The sequence below is a fragment of the Scyliorhinus canicula genome, chromosome 23, assembly GCF_902713615.1.
Source record: "Scyliorhinus canicula chromosome 23, sScyCan1.1, whole genome shotgun sequence".
In the NCBI taxonomy this organism is placed as follows: Eukaryota; Metazoa; Chordata; class Chondrichthyes; order Carcharhiniformes; family Scyliorhinidae; genus Scyliorhinus; species Scyliorhinus canicula.
This window is the reverse complement of record NC_052168.1, coordinates 24,598,451-24,617,040: the sequence shown is the minus strand read 5'-3', so window position 1 is coordinate 24,617,040 and position 18,590 is coordinate 24,598,451. Positions and strand designations below refer to the sequence as shown.

The 18,590-nt window shown below is 51.2% G+C and overlaps 1 protein-coding gene across 11 annotated transcripts in view; it reads right to left on the bottom strand.

The window, feature by feature from the left end:
- The window catches only part of LOC119956323 (meiosis inhibitor protein 1), a 536,433-nt gene that overhangs the window by 198,095 nt on the left and 319,748 nt on the right, over positions 1-18,590 (bottom strand). For 10 of the 11 annotated variants that reach the window (XR_005458631.1, XM_038783445.1, XM_038783450.1 and 7 more), the window contains one exon: positions 8,517-8,694. Coding sequence is in view for 10 of the 11 variants with exons in the window: in XM_038783445.1 (XP_038639373.1) it covers positions 8,517-8,694 (178 nt within the window). In the remaining variant the exon portion in view is untranslated. The remainder of the gene's footprint in view (positions 1-8,516; positions 8,695-18,590) is intronic. The other variant, XM_038783446.1, reaches the window with a different exon arrangement.

The following is an 18,590-nucleotide window of genomic DNA, read 5'->3' as shown; positions in this document are numbered from 1 at the left end:
ATTTAAATGGTCATTGGTTAAACATATGGATGATAAGGGAATAGTGTAGATGGGCTTTAGATTGGTTTCACAGGTCGGCGCAACATCGAGGGCTGAAGGGCCTGTACTGCGCTGAATGTAATGTTCTATTTAATTTTCTTGTAAATTGATTCTTCTACATCTTTCCCACTTGTCAGTGGCCTATAGATTACATCAAGCAATGTAATTGTAGCTTTATTGTTCCTTCACTCCAGAAAATTAGATTCTGTCCTTGAAACATCCTCTCTCTCCAGAATTGTAATGTTTTCCTTAATCAGTAAGAAGTCTTACAACACCAGGTTAAAGTCCAACAGGTTTGTTTCAAACACGAGCTTTCGGAGCACTGCTCCTTCCTCAGGAGAATGGAGAGGTATGTTCCAGAAACATTTATATAGACAAAGTCAGAGATGCCGGACAATGCTTGGAATGCTTGCAATGCTTGAATGTTCTCCAAGGCGGTCTTCAGGACACGCGACAACGCAGAATTGCCGAGAAAAAATTTATAGCTAGATTCCGCACGCATGAGTGCGGCCTCAACCGGGATCTTGGATTCATGTCGCATTACATTCACCCCCCACCATCTGGCCTGGACTTGCAAAATCCTACCAACTGTCCTGGCTTGAGACAATTCACACCTCTTTAACCTGGGATTATCTCTCTCTCTGGATCTGTAATGATTTGATTACCCGCAAATGCTCCCATTCCAAGCATTGTCCGGCATCTCTGACTTTGTCTATATAAATGTTTCTGGAACATACCTCTCCATTCACCTGAGGAAGGAGCAGTGCTCCGAAAGCTCGTGTTTGAAACAAACCTGTTGGGTTTTAACCTGGTGTTGTAAGACTTCTTACTGTGCTCACCCCAGTCCAACGCCGGCATCTCCACATCATTCCTTAATCAGTACAACCATGCCTCTGCCTTTTCATTCTTTCATGAACACCTTGGGTCACTATCAAGACCAGCATTTCTGTTTCACATCCTTAAATGCTCTTGAGAAGGTATGCTGCCTTATTGAACTGAGTAAGAAGTCTTACAACACCAGGTTAAAGTCCAACAGGTTTGATTCAAACACGAGCTTTCGGAGCGCAGCTCCTTCCTCAGGTGAATGATTCACCTGAGGAAGGAGCTGCGCTCCGAAAGCTCGTGTTTGAATCAAACCTGTTGGACTTTAACCTGGTGTTGTAAGACTTCTTACTGTGCTCACCCCAGTCCAACGCCAGCATCTCCACGTTATTGAACTGAGGCAGTCTATGTGGTGTGCGAGGCAACTACAGGATTTTGACCCGGCCACAGTCATGGGGTGCAGCAGAGGGCAACTTACAGGTGATGTTATTCCCATGCGTCTGCAGCCCTTGTCCTGCTAACTGATAGAGCTTGCGGTGTAGGAAGGTGCTGTTGAAGGAGCCTTGGTGAATTGCTGCTTCTTGTACATGGTATATACTGCTTGCAGTGTATGCCAGTGATGGAGGAAGTGAACGCTGAGGTTTGTGGTTGGGGTGTCAATCAAACAGGCTGCTTTGTCCTGGATGGTGTTGAGCTTATTGACTGTTGTTGGAGCTGCACTCATCCAGGCAAGTGGAGAGTATTCCATCACACTCCTCACTTGTGCCACGCACATGATGGTTGGGTTTTGGGAGTCTTGAGGTCAGTTATTAACCACAGAATTAACAGCCTACAACATGCTTTTTTATCGTATGTGCTCACACTATTCACCATGCCTATGCCCATCCTGATCCTCCCCACTCCCATATTGCACACCACCATCCTTGTTCCCTTGAATGAACCCCCCCCCCCCCACCAGATAAAAACTACACCCATCAAACCCTACCACCCAATTGATCCAACTTCTCTCTCTCACACAATCACTGCCCTTCCCTTCAGTTCTCCCACAGGATTCCAACATTGACTCAATGGGCCCTTTACTCCCTGCATTTCCCTTCATGGGAACATAGGCTGTCAGGGAAGGACACAATTGAAATGTGAAACTTGTTCAAGGAACAGATACTACATGTCCTTGATATGTATGTCCCTGTCAGGCACGGAAGACATGGTCGAGTGAGGGAACCATGGTTGACAAGAGAGGTTGAATGTCTTATTAAGAGGAAGAAGGATACTTATGTAAGGCTGAGGAAACAAGGTTCAGACAGGGCGCTGGAGGGGCACAAGATAGCCAGGAGAGAACTGAAGAAAGGGATTAGGAGAGCTAAGAGAGGGCATGAAAAAACTTTGGCGGGTAGAATCAAGGAAAACAAGGAATGTATTTTACACATGTGTGAGAAATATGAGAATGACTAGAGCGAGGGTGGGTCCGATCAAGGACAGTAGTGGGAGATTGTGTATTGAGTCTGAAGAGATAGGAGAGGTCTTGAACGAGTACTTTTCTTCAGTATTTACGAATGAGAGGGGCCATATTGTTGGAGAGGACAGTGTGAAACAGACTGGTAAGCTCGAGGAGATACTTGTTAAGAAGGAAGATGTGTTGGGCATTTTGAAAAACTTGAGGATAGACAAGTCCCCCGGGCCTGACGGGATATATCCAAGGATTCTATGGGAAGCAAGAGATGAAATTGCAGAGCCGTTGGCAATGATCTATTCGTCCTCACTGTCAACAGGGGTGGTACCAGGGGATTGGAGTGGCGAATGTCGTCCCCTTGTTCAAAAAAGGGAATAGGGATAACCCTGGGAATTACAGGCCAGTTAGTCTTACTTCGATGGTAGGCAAAGCAATGGAAAGGGTACTGAGGGATAGGATTTCTGAGCATCTGGAAAGACACTGCTTGATTAGGGATAGTCAGTACGGATTTGTGAGGGGTAGGTCTTGCCTCACAAGTCTTATTGAACATCTTTGAGGAGGTGACCAAGCACGTGGATGAAGATAAAGCAGTGGATGTTAGTAAGGCATTTGATAAGGTTTTTCATGGTAGGCTTATGCCTAACATAAGGAGGCATGGCATTGTGGGAAATTTGGCCAGTTCGATAACGAACTGGCTAACCGATAGAAGTCAGAGAGTGGTGGTGGATGGCAAATATTCAGCCTGGAGCCCAGTTACCAGTGGCGTACCGCAGGGATCAGTTCTGGTCCTCTGCTGTTTGTGAATTTCATTAATGAATTGGATGAGGGAATTGAAGGGTAGGTCAGTAAATTTGCAGACGATACGAAGATTGGTGGAGTTGTGGATAGTGAGGAGGGCTGTTGTCGGCTGCAAAGAGACATAGATAGGGTGCAGAGCTGGGCTGAGAAGTGGCAGATGGAGTTTAACCCTGAAAAGTGTGAGGTTGTCCATTTTGCAAGGACAAATATGAATGCGGAATACAGGGTTAACGGTAGGGTTCTTGGCAATGTGGAGGAGCAGAGAGATCTTGGGATCTATGTTCATAGACCTTTGAAAGTTGCCACTCAAGTGGATAGAGCTGTGAAGAAGGCCTATGGTGTGTTAGCGTTCATTAGCAGAGGGATTGAATTTAAAAGCCGTGAGGTGATGATGCAGCTGTACAAAACCTTGGTAAGGCCACATTTGGAGTACTGTGTGCAGTTCTGGTCGCCTCATTTTAGGAAGGATTTGGAAAAGGTGCAAACGAGATTTACCAGGATGTTGCCTGGAATGGAGATTAGGTCTTACGAGGAAAGGGTGAGGGTACTCGGCCTTTTCTCATTAGAACGGAGAAGGATGAGGGGCGACTTGATAGAGGTTTATAAGATGATCAGGAGAATAGATAAGAGTGGACAGTCAGAGACTTTTCCCCCGGCTGGAACACACCATTACAAGGTGAATGGTGGAAGATATAGGAGGGATGTCAGAGGTATGTTCTTTACCCAGAGAGTAGTGGGGGCATGGAATGTTGAGTGGAAGTAGTTGAGTCAGAAACATTAGGGACCTTCAAGCAGCTATTGGATAGGTACATGGATTACGGTAGAATGGTGGGGTGTAGATTAATTTGTTCTTAATCTAGGACAAAAGTTCAGCACAACATCGTGGGCCAAAGGGCCTGTTCTGTGCTGTAATTTTCTATGTTCTATGTTCATCAAGGCCCTTCACAGTATCTTCACCTTGTTCAGTTTCCCCCACCTACACCCATAGCGATCGGAGATCCTCCTTCATGAGCGATGAGCTGTGTCAGTTCCTGCTCAGCAAAGGCATCGCCTCGAGCAGGATGACCAGCTACAACCGCCGGGGAAACGGGCAGGTGGAGAGGGAGAATGCAACAGTCTGGAAGGCCGTCCTGCAGGCCCTTTGGTCCAGGAGTCTCCCGGTCTCCCGCTAGCAGGAGGTCCTCCCCAATGCGCTCCACTCCATCCGGTCGCCCCTGTCTACTGCTACCAATGAGACCCCTCACGAACGTGTGTTTGCCTTCCCTGGGAAGTCCACCTCCGGGGTCTCGCTCCCAACCTGGCTGACAGTTCCTGGGCCCGTCCTTCACCGGAAGCATGCGGGAAGCCATAAATCAGATCCTCGCGTCGAAAAAGTCCTCCTCCTCCATGCGAACCCACAGTACGCCTATGTGGCACACCATGATAGGCAACAGGACAAAGTCTCCCTCCGGGACTTGGCACCCGCTGGTTCCCCATCCACCATCACCACCACTCCCGACCTCGTACCGTCCCATCCCCTCCAGTTGCCACCCCGTCCCTGCGTCGTTCACCCCACCACCAGCGACTGTCACCGCAACCCCCACCCCAGCAGCGCCCGTCCCCCCACCGGATCCACTACTACGTGAAGAAGGAGAGGACACACGCTCCCGGAGTCGCAGGTACCCACATCGTGCCCACACCAGAACCGGAACTGAGGCGATCGCGGAGGAGGGTCAAAGCCCCCGACAGACTGGACCTGTAACGTCGCTTCACCCCCGCTGGACTAATTTTTTTAAACAGGGGGTGAACGTGGTAAACACCACTGGTCATACACTATGTGTATTACGGTACTGCCATTGTACTCCAGTCAATACAGTAAATCCCGCCTGCTGGCTCCACCCAGCAGGCTCTTTGTAAAAGTCTCCATTCTGGTTCCATCTCACACAATAAAGCCTCAATAGTTCACCATTACGTCTCTTAATCATTGATGGTACGTCAATTTACTCAATAGTTGACCAGTATGTCTCGTTGTCATTGATGGTACATCAGAGGACCACGACTACTGTAACTGTTCAACTACCCCACAAACAGGGCAGCACGGTAGCATGGTGGTTAGCATAAATGCTTCACAGCTCCAGGGTCCCAGGTTCGATTCCCGGCTGGGTCACTGTCTGTGTGGAGTCTGCACGTCCTCCCCATGTGTGCGTGGGTTTCCTCCGGGTGCTCCGGTTTCCTCCCACAGTCCAAAGATGTGCGGGTTAGGTGGATTGGCCATGCTAAATTGCCCGTAGTGTCCTAAAAAGTGGGGTTGAGGGGGGGTTGTTTGGTTGCGGATATCGGGTGGATGCGTGGGTTTGAGTGGGGTGGTCATTGCTCGGCGCAGCATCGAGGGCCGGAGGGCCTGTTCTGTGCTGTACTGTTCTATGTCTAAACAGTTCTCTGCAGCCAAAATAAACGGTACCGCTAACATAGTGTTGTTGTTGTTTCTCTTCTCACACCTGGTGGTGCACAAAGCAGACTTTCATCCGATTCCACAGCAAATGTTTGAAATCTGGAACAAGTCGCCAGAGGCTTTTAGCTAGAGGGGTGCCAATCAGCACCAAGCATGGCTAACCAGGAGTCTCTTCCGTTCTTGCCGTCCGAAATTGGCATGTTCTAAGGATTTTGCAGTTTGATACTCAACCTGTTGGCCTCATTATGAATGCCTTGGCCAACAAATAATGGGTCGAGATTCGAAACCGGAGCTCCTGGTTTAGTGATGGGGGTGCTATTCACTGCACCACAAGACCTCCACCGCATGTGGAACACACAGAAAAAATTGGGAGAATTCTCGTCCTGGAGGCAGACTGTATGTCAGTCTACAAGGAAAAATATGATTAAAACAAGTTTTTTGATAATGTCCCATTCATTATGATCGTCATTTCAATAATACCCTGATCCCGCCTCCCCATATCCCTTGATCCCTTTAACCCCAAGAGCTGAAGCTGAAGTATAAAAATTAATTCCTACAACTAACAAGTTCAAATGCTGGATTCGCAAACAAAGAACAAAGAAAATTACAGCACAGGAACAGGCCCTTCGGCCCTCCCAGCCTGCGCCGATCCAGATCCTTTATCTAAACCTGTCGCCTATTTTCCAAGGTCTACTTCTCTCTGTTTCCCACCCATTCATATATCTGTCCAGATGCATCTTAAATGATGCCATCGTGCCCGCCTCTAACACCTCCGCTGGCAAAGCGTTCCAGGCACCCACCACCCTCTGCGGAAAAAACTTTCCACGCACATCTCCCTTAAACTTTCCCCCTCTCACCTTGAAATCTTGACCCCTTGTAATTGACACCCCCACTCTTGGAAAAAGCTTGTTGCTACCCACCCTGTCCATACCTCTCATAATTTTGTAGACCTCAATCAGGTCTCCCCTCAACCTCCATCTTTCCAATGAAAACAATCCTAATCTACTCAACCTTTCTTCATAGCTAGCAGCCTCCATACCAGGCAACATCCTGATGAACCTCCTCTGCACCCTCTCCAAGGCATCCACATCCTTTTGGTAATGTGGCGACCAGAACTGCACGCAGTATTCCAAATGTGGCCTAACCAAAGTCCGATACAACTGTAACATGACCTGCCAACTCTTGTACTCAATACCCCGTCCGATGAAGGCAAGCATGCTGAATGCCTTCTTGACCACTTTATCCACCTGCGTTGCCACCTTCAGGGTACAATGGACCTGAACTCCCAGATCTCTCTGTACATCAATTTTCCCCAGGACTCTTCCATTGACCATATAGTCTGCTCCTGAGTTAGATCTTCAAAAATGCATCACCTCGCATTTGCCTGGATTGAACTCCACCTGCCATTTCTCTGCCCAACTCTCCAATCTATCTATATTTTGCTGTATTCTCTGACAGTCCCCCTCGCTATCTGCAACTCCACCAATCTTAGTATCATCTGAAAACTTGCTCATCAGACTACTTATACCTTCGTCCAGATCATTTATGTATATCACAAACAACAATGGTCCGAGCACGGATCCCTGTGGAACACCACTAGTCACCTTTCTCCATTTTGAGACACTCCCTTCCACCACTACTCTCTGTCTCCTGTTGCCCAGCCAGTTCTTTATCCATCTAGCAAGTACACCCTGAACCCCATACGACTTCACTTTTTCCATCAACCTGCCATGGGAAACTTTATCAAATGCTTTACTGAAGTCCATGTATATGGCATCTACAGCCCTTCCCTCATCAATTAACTTTGTCACTTCCTCAAAGAATTCTATTAGGTTTGTAAGACATGACCTTGCCTGCACAAAACCATGCTGCCTATCACTGATAAGTCTATTTTCTTCCAAATGTGAATAGATCCTATCCCTCAGTATCTTCTCCAACAGTTTGCCTACCACTAATGTCAAGCTCACAGGTCTATAATTCCCTGGATTATCCCTGCTACCCTTCTTAAACAAAGGGACAACATTAGCAATTCTCCAGTCCTCCGGGACCTCACCCGTGCTCAAGGATGCTGCAAAGATATCTGTTAAGGCCCCAGCTATTTTGTCCAAGGCTTCCCTCAGTAACCTGGGATAGATCCCATCCGGTCCTGGGGACTTGTCCACCTTAATGCCTTTTAGAATACCCAAAACCTCCCCCTTCCTTATGCCGACATGACCTAGAGCATTTAAACATCCATCCCTAGCTTCAACATCCATCATGTCCCTCTCCTTGGTGAATACCGATGCAAAGTACTCATTGAGAAGATCACTCGCTTCCTCTGACTCCACGCATAAATTCCCTCTTTTGTCTTTGAGTGGGCCAATCCTTTCTCTAGATACCCTCTTGCTCCTTATATACGAATAAAAGGCTTTGGGATTTTCCTTAACCCTGTTAGCCAAAGATATTTCATGACCCCTGAAAAAAATTGGCGAGATGACCAGGGGAAAAGGTTTGTGGTGCACTAACAATTGATACGAAAGAATCGATGAATACTGGGAAATTGTAATGCTATTTTTGAAGGCCAAATTAAACAGAAAAATACTTGAATCATATCTTCTCCAGTCTGTCATTTCTTCAGCATTATAATAATAATAATCTTTATTGTCACAAGTAGGCTTACGTTAACACTGCAATGAAGTTACTGTGAAAAGCCCCCAGTTGCCACACTCTGGAGTCTGTTCGGGTACACTGAGTAAGAATTCAGAATGTCCAATTGACCTAATAAGCCTGTCTTTCGGGACTTGTGGGAGGAACCGGACCACCCAGAGGAAACCCACGCAGACACGGGGAGAATGTGCAGACTCCGCACAGCAGTGACCCAAGCCAGGAATCCAGCCTGGGTCCCTGGCGCTGTGAAGCAACAGTGCTAACCACTGTGCTACCGTGCCGCCCAAGCTGAAAGTAAAAGCTGAAGAATCTTTTCATAAAATCTCTTACCTGTCTTCATACATATGAGCCAGGTACAATATTACTAACAGACAATGATGATGGTTTTGAAGGTCTTCATCTATTCCAATTGTGTCCAAACTTTCTGAAAGCACGGATATAGCATCGAAAAATGTGTAGTTGAGGTGTGGAATACACCCTGCAAAAAGCGCAGATATACTATCAAGATCTAAAAGAATAGAAAAAATAGATAATAACAATGAAGTTTATCATTTTTTAATCTTAATACCACTTAAATGAACAATTGTGAACTTCCAGCAGGGGAGGAGAGTGGTCGCGGGCAACGCAGCTCCGGAAGTCGCATCCCGTTTCCCAGGGGGAAAAAAAGAACGCGCAAACCGGCCGGACTGCACCCCCCCCCCCCCCCCCCCCACCCCACACAGCAGGAGGACGCGGGGACGATGAGCAGGGACCGAGCCAGCGGTAGGGACCAATCCCCCCCCACGGCAGTGACCACGAGGCAGGTGGTGGAACAAAGGAGGACTCCCGGCCCGACGAGAAGTCTCTCTCTCTCTCGACCCTCATGAACCGGCGTGTGAGTGAGTGAGGGAAAAAAAAAGAACTTCCCCCTTTGTTTATATAAAAACAAATTTTGAAAAGAAGACTCTTCAAGAGAAAAAACTTTTTTTTACTTTTTTTGACAAAGGACTTTAAGGGGGAAAAAAGTGTTAAAGGAGAGAAGGGAGGGGGAAAGAAAAGGGGTTGAAAAAGGGAGAAAAAGAGAGAAATGTGGGAAAAAATTTTAAATGCCAGAAGGGAGCCAAAGCAGAGGGTGAAAGGGGACCACAAGCAGAAGGGGCCGTAGGCGAGCCAGCTCAGACGAGCCAATCGACGCACAAAGCAGCGGAACGGAAAGTTTGCCGCAACAAGAAGAACTAGGCAGACAGGAGCATTTTCCCCTTGGGCCAGGGGGGAGCTGGAACTGGAAGGCAGCCTTTGCTGAGCCACTGAAGGCAGATCAGCAGGAAAACAAGGCAGAGGCCAGAGCAGATATGAAGGCTGCAGTGCAGGCAACAATAGCCAAGGCCCTGGCGATGGTGCAGTTCATCCTGGGCAGAGTAGTGGAGAAACTGGAAGCCCAAGAGGCGAACATTAAGGAGTTGGTAAAAGCCGCGACTGGCATGAGCGACCGGGTCACGGCCCTGGAGAACGAGGTGGCGAGACTGGTCACAATGCAGGGGAGCCTGAAGGGCAGAGTGGACGATCAGGAAAACCGCTCGAGGAGGCAAACTGTAAGGATAGTGGGCCTACCAGAGGGGATCGAGGGTAGAAACCCCACGACAAACGTGGCCAAGATGCTGGGCGACTTAGTGGGGAGGAAAACTTTCCCCAACCCACCAGGAAAGGACAGAGCACACCGGTCGCTGCACCCGAAGCCCAAGGCAGGGGATCAACCAAGGGCAGTTATAGCTAAACTGCACCGGTACCAAGACAGGGAAACAATCCTGCACTGGGCCAGGCAAAACAGAACCTGCAAATGGGAAGGACACATCATTAGAGTCTACGAGGATATTGGGGCAGACCTAGCCAGGAGACAGGCCGAATTCAATAGAGCGAAAGCAGCTCTTCACAAGAGCGACGTGCATTTTGGTATGCTGTACCCAGCGAAACTCTGGGTCACAAAGCAAGAAAGAGAGTACTTCTTCACAGCCCCCGCCGAAGCAAACAAATTTGTTGAGGAACACGGGATGGAAAACCAACAGCAGGGGTAGAAATAAGGGGCCCCTGGCAAGGGGCAACAGCACGCCGACCGGGATGGAGGGTGAGGCAGCACCAGGCACCTCCACCCCCGTCACGGCGAGCGCACCCTGAACAAAAATCAAACCACTACCCAAGGGACCGCTTCAGGTGGGAGACCAGGCCCCAGCACGAGGGAATGAGAGTAGCGGAGAAGGGAGAGCAAGCGAGAGGAATGCAGGGTAGGATGGGGCAAGAGCGGGCAGAAAAACACAGAGGTCGGGCAAGGGAGAAGTGAGACAGTAACACCCGAGAGGGGAGCCACTGCACTAGCAGGAAAGCTAGCGCGGGGACATGCAACAAAGCAGTGCCGCAGCACGCCCCCAACAGCGCCAGGCAGGGGCACTCAACAGAGGCGGGAGAGCAAACGGGGATACGAACAGGGGAAAGAGGAGCAAAAGAGGGGTATAGAGGGGTATACGGGAGGGGGGAAAAGGGGGGGTGATGTGACCATCAATTCACAAGACACGTGGTTGGAAGTGAACAGTGGTTTTAATAGTCTTACAACTGAGCCTGCCTGCGACGAGATGAACTGGCAGCAGGCTCACAACTACTTCCGGTTAGTGGGAGGAGCCATGGGAAGAACCATGGGTGGAGTCAAGGGTGGAGCCCAGTACAAACTCCTCATCTCCCCCTATGGGCAGAGCCACGCAACTGCTCGTATACCGAGGTTACATAGACACAACACATACAATATAACACAGTTTGAATTGCTAGGCGCGGGGGCGCGGAGCACGGGCAGTGAACCTGCAGGCGTTGGGGCGCCGGGTGCGGGGGGATGGGTGGGGTGTAGTGTGAGGGGTACCTCGGCGGTAGAAGGAAACAGGAAACAGTGTCCTGACGGCCGTCAGGGTATTCGATGAACACGTATTGGGGGTTCGAGTGGAGTAGGAGCACTCTCACAACGAGTGGGTCAGTTTTGTGTGCCCGGACGTGCTTCCGGAGGAGAACCGGGCCCGGTGTCTTCAACCATGCTGGGAGCGAAACCCCCGTGGTAGTGCCCCTGGAAAAAACAAATAGCCGCTCGTGAGGGGTCTGGTTGGTGGCTGTACATAGGAGGGACATAATAGCGTGGAGCGCGTCGGGGAGGACCTCCTGCCAATGGGAGGTCGGGAGCTTCCTGGACCGGAGGGTCAGTAGGACGGTTTTCCAGACCGTCGCGTTCTCCCTCTCCACGTGCCCGTTGCCCCTGGGGTTGTAGCTGGTAGTCCTGCTCTAAGCGATGCCCTTGTCGAGCAGGTACTGACGCAGCTCATCGCTCATAAAGGACGAACCCCTGTCGCTGTGTACGTAGCTGGGGAAACCAAACAGGGTGAAGATGCTGTGCAGGGCCCTAATGACTGTGTGGGAGGTCATATCGGGGCACGGGATAGCAAAGCGGAAGCGGGAGAATTCATCTATGACGTTTAGGAAGTACACATTCCGATTGGTCGAGGGGAGTGGCCCTTTGAAATCGATGCTAAGGCGTTCAAAGGGCTGGGAGGCCTATACCAGGTGGGCCCTGTCTGGTCTATAGAAGTGCGGTTTGCACTCCGCACAGATTAGGCAATCCCTGGTGATGGCTTTTACCTCGGTGGAGAATGGCAGATTTTGGGCTTTGACGTAGTGGGCGAGCCGGGTGACCCCCTGGTGGCAGAGGTCACTGTGGACAGCTTTCAGGTGGTCGCCTTGCGCGCTGGCGCACGTGCATCTGGGGGCTCGTTGAGCTTCCCCGGTCGGTACATGATATCGTACTTGTAGGTGGAGAGTTCGATCCTCCAGCGTAGGACCTTATCGTTTTTAATTTTGCCGCTTTGTGAGTTGTCAAACATAAAGGCAACCGATCTTTGGTCGGTGATGAGGATGAACCTCCTACCTGCAAGGTAGTGCCTCCAGTGATGTATAGCTTCCACGATGGCTTGTGCTTCCTTTTCGACCGAGGAGTGTCGAAGTTCTGAAGCGGAGAGGGTTCGGGAGAAAAAGGCGACTGGTCTCCCTGCCTGATTTAGTGTGGCTGCGAGAGCGACCTCTGAGGCATTGCTCTCTACCTGAAAAGGGACGGATTTATCCACCGCCCGCATGGCCGCTTTGGCGATGTCCTCCTTGATGCAGGTGAAGGCCTGGCGAGCCTCATCTGATAGAGGAAAGAGAGTGGCCTTAAATAGTGGGCAGGCTTTGTCCGCATACTGAGGGACCCACTGGGCATAATATGAGAAAAATCCCAGGCACATTTTGAGGGCCCTGGGACAATGAGGGAGAGGGAGTTCTAAGATGGGGCACATACGGTCCTGGTCGGGGCCCAGGACTCCGTTTTCCACGACATAGCCGAGGATGGCTAGCCTGGTCGTGCGGAAAACGCATTTCTCCGTGTTATACGTGAGGTTGAGTTTCTGGGCAGTCTGGAGAAATCGATGGAGGTTACCGTCGTGGTCCTGCTATCATGGCCGCAGATGGTGACATTGTCCAAGTGCGGAAACGTGGCCTGTACTGGTCCACCATTCGGTCCATTGCTCATTGGAACACCGAGACCCCATTCGTGACGCCAAAGGGAACCCGGAGGAAGTGGAAGAGGCGGCCGTCGGCCTCGAACGCCGTGTAGTGGCAGCCCTCCGGGCGGATTGGGAGCTAGTGGTATGCAGACTTCAGATCCACCGTGGAGAAAACGCGATAATGGGAGATCTGATTCATCATGTCTGCAATCCTGGGGAGGGGGTACGCATCGAGGAGCGTGAACCGGTTAATGGTTTGGCTATAGTCCACTACCATTCAGAATTTTTCCCCGGTCTTGACGACCACCACCTGAGCTCTCCAGGGGCTATTATTGGCCTCTATGATCCCCTCACGCAGAAGCCTATGGACCTCGGTTCTGATAAACACCCTGTCCTGCAGGCTGTATCGCCCGCTGCGAGTGGCTACGATTTTGCAGTCCGGCGTGAGATTGGCAAAGAGTGGAGGGGGGTTGATTTTTAGCATCGCTAAACTGCAGATAGTGAGTGGGGGTAGGAGCCTGCCGAAGCTGAGTGTGAGGCTTTTGAGGTTGCACTGGAAGTCGAGTCCCAGTAAGAACGGGGCGCAGAGTTCGGGGAGTACATGTAGCTTGAAGTTCGAGTAGCTCGTGCCCTGAATCGTTAGTGTCGTGACGGTGCACCCTTGGAGGTGAACAGAGTGTGAACCTGAAGCGAGGGAGATCGTTTGCCGTGCAGGGAAGATAGGGAGCGAACATCGTCTTACCAGATCTGGGTGTACGAAGCTCTCGGTGCTCCCAGAGTCAAAGAGGCACGGTGTCTTGTACCCGTTGATTTTAACGGTCATCATTGAGTTGTGGAGGTGTTTCGGACGCGACTGGTCCAATGTGACCGCGCTGAGTTGCGAGTAGTCGGCGGCTCGATCAGCTGTGCTGGAGTGGCCCCATGATGACTGTCCGCTGAGGTCGTAGTCTTCGAGGTGAGTTTCAGAGTTTGAGAGGATGGATCCCAAGATGGCTGCCCCGTGGATCGAACGTGGCGGACGGCGAGGAAGATGGCGTCCAAGATGGCGGCCCCCATGAGTCGCACGTGGCCGGCGGCGTGGAGGGGGGTTTCCAAAATGGCGGCCCCCATGAGTCCCACGTGTCGCGTGGGGGCGGAGTCGGAGTACAGGCCGCAGCATTTCGGGGCCTGCGAGTTTTGGAAACGAGTGCTTGGGCTGCGGGAGAGTTTGGAGAGGGGGATTTCTTCGCCAGGCAGACCCGGGCATAGTGTCCTTTGCGACCGCAGCTGCTGTAGGTCGCGTTGCGAGCCGGGCAGTGCAGCCGTGGGCGCTGGGCTGCCGCAAAAATGGCACACTGGGGCTGCGTAGTGGGTGGGTGGCCGCGCGGCACAGGCCTGGGGCAGTCGCTGGTCGGGGGCCCAGGATGGGGTCGCTTGGTCCGCGGGGAACAAGGTGAGGCTGCGGAACGAGACCTCCATGGTAGTAGCCAATTCTACCATGTCCTCTAAGTTCTGGGCCCCTTTTTCGAGTAACCGCTGGCGCATATAGTTCGACCTGAGCCCTGCCACGTACACATCTCGGACAGCGAGCTCCATATGCTGTTCGGCTGATACAGCTTGATAATTACAGTCCCGAGCTAAAGCTTCTAAATCATGCAGGAATTCATCCAAAGACTCCGCGGGGCGCTGGCGGCGAGTCGTAAAAATGTGGCGCGTGTAGACCTCGTTTATGGGCCTCACGTACATTCGATCTAGCATGGCTAGGGCTGCCGTATATGAGGTAGTACTGATAAGTTGAGTAGAGATACGGTGGCTCACCCTTGCGTGCAGTAGGCTGAGTTTCTGCTCCTCTGTAGTTTCTGCTGTGCTTGATTCAGCCAGGTAGGCCTTGAAACATCTGAGCCAGTGTAGAAAGATTTCTTTCGCCTCTGCAGCCTGCGGGTCAAGTTCTAGTCGATCAGGTTGAGGGCTGATTCCATAGTCGTTTTCTTCAAGTTTCCTAAGACTATTAAATTGATGTGACCATCAATTCACAAGACACGTGGTTGGAAGTGAACAGTGGTTTTAATAGTCTTACAACTGAGCCTGCCTGCGATGAGATGAACTGGCAGCAGGCTCACAACTGCAGGTCTTTATACTTCCGGTTAGTGGGAGGAGCCATGGGCGGAACCATGGGCGGAGCCAAGGGTGGAGCCCAGTACAAACTCCTCATCTCCCCCTATGGGCAGAGCCGCGCAACTGCTCGTATACCGAGCTTACATAGACACAACACATACAATATAACACAGTGTGAATTACTAGGATTGTGATTCACCACAGGGGGAAGGCAGGGACCGGGGACGGGGGGGCACAGGGAAGGAGGGACAAACAAGGCTAGAAAGGGAATAACAATAGGGCTACAAAGTGCCACAACCAAGAGCTTGGAACAAGGAATCGCTGCAAGCATCCACCCAGTCACCCAAAGAGTTGTGAATCTATGGAATTCCTTGCCCAGTGAAGCAGTAGAGGCTCCTTCATTAAATATTTTTAAAATAAAGATAGATAGTTTTTTGAAGAATAAAGGGATTAAGGGTTATGGTGTTCGGGCCGGAAAGTGTAGCTGAGTCCACAAAAGATCAGCCATGATCTCATTGAATGGCGGAGCATGTTCGAGGGGCCAGATGGCCTACTCCTGCTCCTAGTTCTTATGTTCTTAAGTGCTAAAGGCCGTAGTAAGAGGGGAAATTATTGCTTTCAAAACGCGAAGAGATAGGGAGGAAAGGGCGGCTAGACAGCAGCTAGTCGACTCCATACTGGAGGTAGACCATAAGTACTACAGGGCCCCGGCCGTAGAGCTCCTGGCGGAGAGGAAAGAGCTACAAAGGAACTTTGATCTGCCCTCCACCAGGAAAGCAGTTCACCAACTCCACCAGGTACGTGGGACCCTATGCGAACACGGAGGAAAGGCAGCCTCCTGTTGGCACACCATCTGAGAAAGCAGGCAGCCATCAGAGAAATTGCACAAATCAGGGACACCAGAGGCACATTAGAAACAGAATCAGAAAAGATCAACAAAACCTTGAGGGTCTTCTACCAAGGGCTGTACACCTCAGAGCTCCCAATGGGGGAATCCGGGATGAAACGGTTCCTTGATGGACTGGACATACCAGTCGTGGGGGAGGGCAGAAAATGGGGCCTAGAAGCATTACTAGCACTGGGAGAGATCATGGACACCATTAGCTCCATGGATAAAACCCCTGGTAAAACTCCTGGGTAAAACACCTATACAATGCTCCCATGGCAAGTGTACAGACCAACAACACCAACTCCCGATACTTGCAGCTGCACAGGGGCACCAGACAAGGATGCCCACTGTCCCCGCTGCTGTTCACTCTAGCGATTGAGCCATTAGCAATAGTGCTCACAGCAAAAAGCTGGAGGGGGATCCGAAGGGGCGGCAGAGAGCACAGAGTCTCACTCTATGCAGATGACCTGCTCCTCTACATTTCGAACCCACAAAGCAGCATGGACGGAATCATCGCGCTCCTGAAAGAGTTTGGCGCCTTCTTGGGCGACAAGCTCAACATGAGCAAAAGCGAGATCGTCCCGGTACACCCACAAGGAGGGGGGGCAGCACTAATGGGACTGCCATTTAAACAAGCCCAACACAAATTCCGCTACCAGGGGATCCAAATAGCCCATGACTGGAAAGGGATCCAGAAATCGAACCTCACCAGTCTGACAGAGGAAGTAAAAAAGGACCTGCAAAGATGGAACACACTCCCACTCTCCCTCGCGGGGAAAGTCCAGACGATCAAAATGAACATACTGCCCAGGTACCTCTTCCTACTTAGATCCATCCCGATCTCCATCCCCAAGGCCTTTTTCAAAGCATTAGAAGGTCCGACAAAAAACAAAATCCAGGGGGGGCTAGCCCTCCCAAACCTACAATTCTACCATTGGGCGGCAACGAATAAGGGGATGGATCAAGGAGCCAGAAGTCGAGTGTGTGTGCGTGGAAGAGGCCTCCTGAATGGGGACCTCCCTCTGGGCCCTCACCACGGCAGCACTCCCATCCCCACCCAAAAAGCACTGCAGTAGCCCGGTGGTAATAGCCACCCTCCAGTCCTGGAACCAACTACGGCAGTAATTTGGTTGACCAAAATGTCGGACAAAGCTCCCATCTGTAACAACCATAGGTTCACACCAGCACTGATTGACGCCACCTATAAAAAGTGGGGACAGGACGGAGGGACACTGACAGTCAGGGACCTATACACGGACGGCAGGATCGCAACACTGGACGAACTGACAGAGAAATTCCAGCTAGCCAGGGGGAATGAGCTAAGGTACCTGCAACTCAAAAACTTCCTACGAAAGGAGACAAGGACATACCCACAACCGCCACGACAGACATTACTGGAAGAGTTACTGGATGCAAACATCCTAGATAAAGGCAACTGTAGCGACATGTATGACCGACTGGTATAAATGGCCGAAACCGTACTGGACGCAACAAGAAAGAAATGTGAGGAAGACCTGGGGATTGAAATAGGGTGGGGGACTCTGGAGCGAAGCACTGCATAGGGTCAACTCCACCTCCACGTGCGCAAGGCTCAGCCTGACGCAACTAAAAGTGGTACATAGCCCACTTAACAAGACCCCTTTTGAGTAGGGTCTTCCCTAGGTGGAAGATAGATGTGAACGGTACCAAGTAGGCCCGGCCAACCATGCCCACATGTCTTGCCCCAGACATGCGGGGTACTAGACAGCCATCTTTGAGGCAATGTCCAAGGTGGTGAGGATGAGGGTGGACCAATGCCCAAAAGTGGCTGTCATCGCGGTATTAGACCAGCCAGATCTATTCCTGCGGAGGAGGGCGGACGCCCTTGCCTTTGCCTCCCTGATTGCCCGCCGTAGAATCCTGTTCGGCTGGCAGTCAGCAGCACCACTCAAAGCTGCAGGCTGGCTGACCGACCTCTCAGAATCTCTCCAAATGGAGAAAATCAAATTCGCCATCCGACGGTCAGATGACGGTTTCCACAGAACATGGGAGCCATTCACCCAATTGTTCTGGGACCTGTTTGTAGCCAAAGAACAAGCAGAAGAATAGCCAGGTCGCCAAGAATCAGGGGAACGTAACGAAGGCATGAGAGGGAGGGATAGACCGGGTGAGGGGGGGAGGGACCAGCTAAACCTAAGAGGAAAGAAAGGGGAATCATGAAGAAGGCGATGCTTGAAAGGAGCCGCAGCAAGGAGGGCTGGCATTGCCGAGTCTGATCAACTACTACTGGGCAGCTAACATAGCCATGATAAGGAAGTGGATGGTGGGTACAGGGTCTTTCTGGGAGCGGGTGGAGGCGGCTTCGTGCAGGGGCACCAGTTTGGCAGCCCTGGTCACTTTCTCCCCTACCACTGTCGCCGGCCAGGTACTCCACCAGCCCGGTAGTGGGGGCGGCCCTGCGGATATGGGGCCAGTGGAGGAGGCATGTAGGGGAGGTGGGTGCGTCTGTCTGGGCTCCAAAATGTGATAACCATCGATTTGCCCCCGGGAACATGGATGGAGGGTTTCGAACATGGCGGCGGGCGGGGGTGAGGAGGGTGGGCGATATGTTCCTGGAGGGGAGCTTTGCGAGTTTGAGGGGTTTGGAGGAGAAATTTGGGCTGGTAAGGGGAAATTACTTTAGGTACTTACAGATGCGGGACTTTGACCGCAGACAGGTCCCATCCTTCCCACGCCTCCCGCCAATAGGGATCCAAGACAGAATAGTCTCTAGAGGAGAAGGAGGAGAGGTTTCGGAAGACCCGGGAGTCCAGGGGGAGAAAGAGGCCGATTTTCTGGCCTTTGCTTCCCTAATAGCCCGGCTGCGAATACTGCTGGCATGGAGGGATTCAAAACCCC